This window comes from Doryrhamphus excisus, linkage group LG8 (assembly GCF_037039965.1).
Source record: "Doryrhamphus excisus strain RoL-2023G ecotype Guam linkage group LG8, RoL_Dexc_Guam_v1.1, whole genome shotgun sequence".
Lineage (NCBI taxonomy): Eukaryota > Metazoa > Chordata > Actinopteri > Syngnathiformes > Syngnathidae > Doryrhamphus > Doryrhamphus excisus.
This window is the reverse complement of record NC_136364.1, coordinates 5,143,322-5,150,917: the sequence shown is the minus strand read 5'-3', so window position 1 is coordinate 5,150,917 and position 7,596 is coordinate 5,143,322. Positions and strand designations below refer to the sequence as shown.

At 36.2% G+C, this 7,596-nt stretch overlaps 1 protein-coding gene and 1 long non-coding RNA gene across 3 annotated transcripts in view; one reads left to right on the top strand and one right to left on the bottom strand.

Annotated features, from left to right (window-relative positions):
- Nucleotides 1-40: 40 nt before the first annotated feature.
- Nucleotides 41-7,596, bottom strand: part of LOC131134128 (protein furry homolog) — an 84,333-nt gene continuing 76,777 nt past the window's right edge. The window contains exons 56-61 of one of the 2 annotated variants that reach the window (XM_058079020.2): nucleotides 5,387-5,485; nucleotides 5,234-5,317; nucleotides 3,591-3,608; nucleotides 3,319-3,429; nucleotides 3,042-3,238; nucleotides 41-1,115 (exon numbers count right to left, since the gene is read on the bottom strand). In XM_058079020.2, the coding sequence (XP_057935003.2) occupies nucleotides 857-1,115; nucleotides 3,042-3,238; nucleotides 3,319-3,429; nucleotides 3,591-3,608; nucleotides 5,234-5,317; nucleotides 5,387-5,485 (768 nt within the window). In that variant the 3' untranslated portion in view covers nucleotides 41-856. The remainder of the gene's footprint in view (nucleotides 1,116-3,041; nucleotides 3,239-3,318; nucleotides 3,430-3,590; nucleotides 3,609-5,233; nucleotides 5,318-5,386; nucleotides 5,486-7,596) is intronic. The other variant, XM_058079024.2, reaches the window with a different exon arrangement.
- Nucleotides 5,626-7,562, top strand: LOC144899639 (uncharacterized). Its single transcript, XR_013627942.1, has 3 exons — nucleotides 5,626-5,891; nucleotides 6,254-6,378; nucleotides 7,022-7,562. It is a non-coding gene; the product is annotated as an uncharacterized LOC144899639 (long non-coding RNA).

Below are 7,596 nucleotides of genomic sequence, written 5' to 3'. Positions count from 1 at the left end.
TTGCTATAATAGCTATAAACGACATATGAGCAGTATAGTATCAAATGTATGTTTTTTTTATTGTTACACAAGTGTACAGAACACAGCTTTCAATACATTGCAAAGGTAACACTATGTACAACATCAGACACACTATACTGACAATTCCTCTGGAAAGCTTTAAAAATAATGTAACTATCTACTCTAATTGTAAAGTTCATAAAAATACAATCTTGTGACACGGATAAAGCTTCAAATAGCTCTATGTACAATTATTCCATGAAAATATTTGTTCTTAAACATAACTAATATATAGAATGTGCAAGCTTAACACGGTTCAATAAAATAGTTTCCTTTAAAATCTACGCTGTTAAAAGTGTTTATCTGTTTTGCAAATATAAATAATTTGTCATGTGCTGCAAAGCTGCAATGTACAGTGAAGTGTGAAGTAATGCATGACCCAGGAAAGGAGACATGACAGTAGATCTGCAGCATTTCCAAGTACTTCAACTACAGTTCATGTAAATCAATCAGTCCCATTCAAAACACCTTAAATCCCACACTCAAACACGCAAACACACAAAGTAACCAAGCCTCCCTTATTATGTTTTTTTGTTATATTCAAATACATTCTTTCACTGTACAGTAAAAGCCTTCCACATGTGTGAAAAATTGCACAATTCCCCTTTGACAGTTTAAGATGAGTTGCAAAGCTTTGGTACGCTGTATTGTGAAACGTGAACATTGTTGCTGAGTGACAGCATCCATTAGTGCAATAATATCTGACGGCAACATCTCAATATTGCTAAAATGTGTGAATACATCAGAATATTCTGATATTTGTTATTCCTAAGTGAGGCCGCTGGTGGTCTCGCCGTCACAGACTCGATCCCGAGACCTTGGCGTCCGGGAGGAAAGCCGTGATGGCTCGGTAGCCCTGCGCTTGCCGGATCATGTCCCGCATCTCTGCGTTGAGTTCCATTAACTTGGAGGAGATTTCCGACAAGTCTTGTTTTGAGCCCACCAGTGCAAATGTCCCAGTCTGACCCAGGGTTTGATGGCGGAAGTAGATGTTCAGTAAAGTCTGGACCTCATCCTCGCAATGGCTGCCAAAGATGTCATTAGGCCATGTTGCTCTGCAATGGAAACATATCAAATATTAGTTGTCGCATACACAATTATGAGTTTTAGATGAATTCTATACCTTATTATTATATATTATTATAGTAGTGGTGGTTTATTTGGTTTAAAAAATGCTGACAACAATATTGTTTAACATCAATGTGTGCAGTAAATATTTAAAAACGCACCTGCGTCATTTTCTGACTCGATTAAATAAATTTGTCTATCCAGTCATATTTTTAATTTAATTTAATTTAATTTAATTTAATTTAATTTAATTTAATTTAATTTAATTTAATTTAATTTAATTTAATTTAATTTAATTTAATTTAATTTAATTTAATTTAATTTTATTTTATTTATGGACCCAATCTTGTGTATTTTCTTGTTAACTGGGTGTATTGTGACACCCATAATATTGGAAATATAAGTTAAAGGGGACCTATTATGCAACTTTTTCGGTCCTTTGTTTTGAGTTGTGGACTCCTATAGAGCAGCTACACATAATAACCACCTCAAAAAGCTTTCTAGTTTTTCCAGAATCTGTATCTATTCCAGCTGTATTTCTTTGGATTTCGTGCTTCCTGGGAAAACGGTCTCTTTTAATTTATTCCCTCCAGGCACGCTCACTCTGTTATGGTTGGTCACACTCCCAAGCTCTCACGAGGACTTCCGGATAGCTGCCAAACCCACTTTATAGGAGTCGATGAACTGCATAGCGGCGATTGTCCACTTTTAATGTATCGGATCCTGAATCTGATCCAGAAGTTGAGACTGGACAGTCCAAAGATTCTCAAGAAAAGAGGTTACTTCAAGACGTCTCTGAATGCTAAGTAGCTTTTTTGTTGGACTCATTCATTCATTTTCTACCGCTTTTCCTCACGAGGGCCGCCTGGGGTGCTGGAGCCTATCCCAGCTGTCTTCGGGCGAGAGGCGGGGTACACCCTGGACTGGCACCTATAATCCGAACCCTAACCCGAACCCAAACCCGAACCCAAACCCGAACCCAAACCCAAACCTGAACCCTAACCCTAACCCTACCCCCTAACCCTAACCCCTAACCCCCCAACCCTAACCCCTAACCCCTAACCCCTAACCCCCTAACCCTACCCCTAACCCTAACCCCAACCCCTAACCCCACAACCCTAACCCTAACCCCTAACCCCTAACCCCTAACCCCTAACCCCTAACCCCTAACCCCATAACCCTAACCCTACCCCTAACCCTAACCCTAACCCCAACCCCTAACCCCACAACCCTAACCCTAACCCCTAACCCCTAACCCCTAACCCCTAACCCTAACACTCTAACCCCATAAATCTAACCCCCTAACCAAACCCTAACCCTCTCTAACCCCTAACCCTAACCTAACCCTACCCTAACCCTAACCCTAATCCTAACCCTAACCCTAACCCTAACCCTAACCCTAACCCTAACCCTAACCCCAACCCCAACCCCCCTAACCCTAACCCCAACCCCCTAACCCCAACCCCCTAACCCCTAACCCCTAACTCCTAACCCTAACCTAACCCTAACCCCCCTAACTCCCCTAACCCTACCCTAACCCTAACACTCGGGTAGACCCACTGATTGTGATGTGAAATGGCTATTAGCAACTCCAGACTCTGTGAGCTTGTATTTGCACCCCGCTTCCTATATGCACACTATATAATGTTACACAATCGTTTTGTTCCATGACTTGCTCAAAATAAACACAGTTAGTTCTCTGACATCACAGAGCCATTGTTATCTAAAACCTTTTGAGCCATCCCAAACATTCTAACTACATTTAGAGGTCAAAAAGGATCACGGGTCCCCTATAAAGACTCAAGTTATGCTAAACATGCTTACTGAGGTCCACATGTATTGCGTTAACGTGAACTTTCATCTCACCAATATGACTCGACAAAGTATAGCCTTTTAGGTGCCGCTTTTCTTACCTGCACTCCCTGATATAGTGAATAGCCGCGGTAAAGGTGCTGCTCTTCAGCGATTCAAGGATGGCTTGCACAGCCGCTTCGGAGGAGCTGAAGGTTGAAGGCTCATATGAACGACGAGCCGCTTTGTCGTCATCCGCCATTAACGCCGCTCTCAGGTGGCTCCTCAGCTCCGTCAGCTCCCTGGACGCATTGTTTAGCTGCGGGGGGCGAGGGCAGTAGATATTACGAAATTGGAGTCACAGATGAATATGGGGAGAAAAAGTGTGTGTGTACCTACTTTGGGAATAGAGCTTATGGCATGGAGCTGCTCGATCAGCTTACAGTAGGACTGGAAAAGCAGCAAGAGCTGAAAGTGGAGTTTGTAGAGTCTTTGACAGAGCTCCAGTTGCTGCAAAGTTCAAGAAAAGATGTTACTATAAATGCTGTAGTGCTTTCTCGCAAGGCTCTGGTCTATTTGCTGCTTTTCTATTCTTATTAACTATGGTGCAACTAAACAACTGTGCTCAATGCCAAAGGCAAACGGAGAGAAACAAGCCTCATCCAACTTACAGCCAGAGATTCCATTTGCTACAAAGCCAGCATGTTACAGGACACAAAATAAGTAAGAAAGGTAAGAATCAAAAGCAGACGGCGTGCGAGATCATGTGATTGACATGCACTCAGAAAGTCAAAAGTGTTGAAAAGCGAAAAGAAATAAAATAGTGAGTAAATGGATGCATGCATGTTGCTTGTATTAGCGCTTTTATTGTAGAGGATCTTTGATTTGCATTTTAACAGTAGGCCCTGTTATGTAGTGACTCTCGAACCTTGCGCTTTTATTCTGAAGGGGATTTTTGAATGTTGAAGTGAAATGTGCATCTTAGTTGTCTATTTCAACATCATATTTGGATGTGTGACAAGCAATAATAATAATAATAATAATAATAATAATAATAATAATAATAATAATAATAATAATAATAATAATAATAATAATAATAATAATAATAATATTAATAAATAAACAATAAACAATAAATAATAGAAAATAATAATACAAATAATATAAAATAATACTAACTGTAATATTATAAATTTATAACGCACTTTACATGAAATAAATGATCTGAATGAAATTAATTAATTAATAATTAATAATAAAAATAATAAAGAATAAATAATATAAAATGATAATAGATGTATTATTATTATAAATTCATAACACACTTTACATCAAATAAATGATTTGAATGAAAATCATTAAGAATGAAATTAATTAATTAATAATTAATAAAAAATAAAGAATAAATAATATAAAATAATAAAAACAAATAATATAAAATAATAATAAATGTATTATTATCATAAATTCATAACACACTTTACATAAAATAAATGATCTGAATGAAATTAATTAATTAATAATTAATAAAATGTAAAAGACTAAAGAATAAATTATATAAAATAATAATAACAAATAATATAAAATAATAATAAATGTATTATTATTATAAATTTATTACATACTTTACATCAAATAAATGATCTGAATGAAATTAATTAAGAATGAAATTAATTAATTAATAACTAATAAAGAATAAATAATATAAAATAATAATAACAAATAATATAAAATAATAATAAATGTATTATTATTATAAATTTATTACGTACTTTACATCAAATAAATGATCTGGATGAAATTAATTAAGAATGAAAATAATTAATTAATAATTAATAAAATTAATAAAGAATAAATAATAAAAAATAATAATAACAAAGATAAAATAATAATTTATTATTATACATGATTATATTATTATTATCATAAATTTATAACACACTTTACATCAAATAAATGATCTCAAAGTGCCCATATCGCAGATGACGCAGTGACATTTTTACAGATACAATAATTCCAGGCGGACTGTTACGTGTAAAATATAGAGTCTGGCCCCCCGTCAATTTTGTTTAATCAATGCGGCCCGCCAATCAAAAAGTTTGCCCACCCCTCCTGTACACAGTAGTAGTGTGAGGAACTGAGGGGAAGCATTCAAAGAGCTACGGTGTCACACAGAAATGGCAAGGTGTCAAAGGTCAGTTAATATGGCGTCTGCAATCTTGTTAAGCATAAGTGAATTTGTCAAAACGCCGCTCAAAAGCTTCCTAACACCATCGCGATAGGATGGAAGATTGACAGGTGAATGTGTTACCATTTCCTCCTGCTCGGCTGGTTGACGTGTGGTCACGGCAGCGCCGGGACTTCTGGGAAAAGTGGCCTTGCAGTTGCTGAGCCACTGAAAGTGAGACACTTTTGTGAATAGATGATCTTTTAAAAAAAATGATGACACCTTTGCTGTCCTTACGGTCAGCGCTGCCTCCTTTTTGCTGTTGTACGTGTCCAGATACTCCTGAAGCTCCAACACGCTGAATTTCATTTTCTCAAGGAGTCCATAGGACGTAATCTGTGAACAGAAACGGGTGTTATGGTTCACTGTCTTGTCTAGAAGACGTAGCGAGCAGAGACATGGCACTTCTGACGCATTTTCTCTGTGTAAGGTACATAAAAGATAAGATAACATTAAAAAAAACTGTTTAAAGAGCATTTAAGAGTAGTAATAGTTCATGTCATACATATAAAATTCAGTTGTAAAAGAAAAAAAGACATCCTAATATTTTTTTTATATGTTTGTTTCTAAAATAACCAAATCTCCATTGTTGGCGTTTGGGTGTAATACCGCAAAATCCACTAGGGGGTGCTAGCAGCGATGGTGGTATAGAGTAGGTGACAAAACCACAGAGGAAGAATAAATCCAGAGGGTGAATATACGTCAAGTCATCGTGGATTGTCTTCCTTATTCTGTACCACAGGTGAGTACAAAGTAGAGATAATTTATATTTTAACGGCTGTAAAGAGTTTAGAAAGTTGCTAGAGTAAACAGCTGACTGCTAAATATTTGTTGCAAAATGTGTTGTAGAGCATTTGAACATAAGCGAAATGGCTAATGCTAGCAAGCCTTAATGTACAGTTAATAGCATGAAGCAGGCTAATTGAAATATGTGAAATGTGTCTGGAAACAAATTGGTAATTGTTGGTGTAATTATTTTATGATATCTGAAGTGTTGTTAATTTTGAGAGGAAGAATAAATCCTGAGGGTGAATATATGTGAATATACGTCAAGTCTAAAATAACCAAATCTCCCTTGTTGGCGTTTGGATGTAATACCGCAAGGTCCACTAGGGGGTGCTAGCAGTGATGGTGGTATAGAGTAGGTGACAAAACGACGGGAAGAAGAAATCCAGAGGGTGAATATACGTCAAGTCATCGTGGATTGTCTTCCTTATTCTGTACCACAGGTGAGTACAAAGTAGAGATAATTTATATTTTAACGGCTGTAATGAGTTTAGAAAGTTGCTAGAGTAAACAGCTGCTAAATATTTGTTACAAAATGTGTTGTAGAGCATTTGAACATAAGCGAAATGGCTAATGCTAGCAAGCCTTAACCCTTCGAGTGACTGGACCCTACACTCTTCCATAAGTGGGTCAAAAATCACCCATACTAGAATCAATGCCTTTTTATGCCAATTTTGCCATTTTGGTTAGGAATAATCATTTGTATGATATTTAGTATTATATTTAGGACCACACAAGAATGATTTCATGTTAGAAACATCTTCATTTTTAACTTTTTTCCATCTTTGAAAAAGAAAATGACCCCGTACAACAATAGAAAATGTGAGGATCCATTGTGTGTTGCATAAAGGGAAGTTAAAAATGTGAACGGCATGATATCAAAAATATGTTTTTTGAGGAATACCTGGAATATGAAATGATAATTTTTCATTACAAAGATATTTCAAGAAAACAACCTGACCGGGTAATTTTTGACCCACTTATGGAAGGTTGGGGTAGTAACACAAAAACTAAAATTTCTTAAAATGTATGAAAGGTAAGTTAAAAATGTGAATGGCATGATATTAAAAACGTGTTTTGTTTTAGGAATACCTGGAATATGAAATGATGACAAATTTTCATTCCAAAGATGTTTCAAGAAAACAACCTGACCGGGTCATTTTTGACCCACTTACGGAAGGTTGGGGTAGTAACACAAAAACAAAAAAATTCTAAAAATGTATAAAAGTTAAGTTAAAAATGTGAACGGCATGATATCAAAAGCATGTTTTTTGAGGAATACCTGGAATATGAAATTATAAAAAAATTTCATAACGAAGATATTTCAAGAAAACAACCTGACCGGGTCATTTTTGACCCACTTATGCATCTAAGGGTTAATGTACAGTTAATAGCATGAAGCAGGCTATTGTGAAAAAATGTGAAATGTGTCTGGAAACAAATTGGTAATTGTTGATGTTATCATCTTATGATATCTGAAGTGTTGTTATTTTTGAGAGGAAGAATAAATCCTGAGGGTGAATATACGTCAAGTCATCGTGGATTGTCTTCCTTATTCTGTACCACAGGATTTTCAAGGCATACAACCCCTCCAGGTGGTGGAGGGGCAACATCTGCAGGCTTTTATCATTGGTGTTCAGTCCGTTCTTTTGCAAACGCAC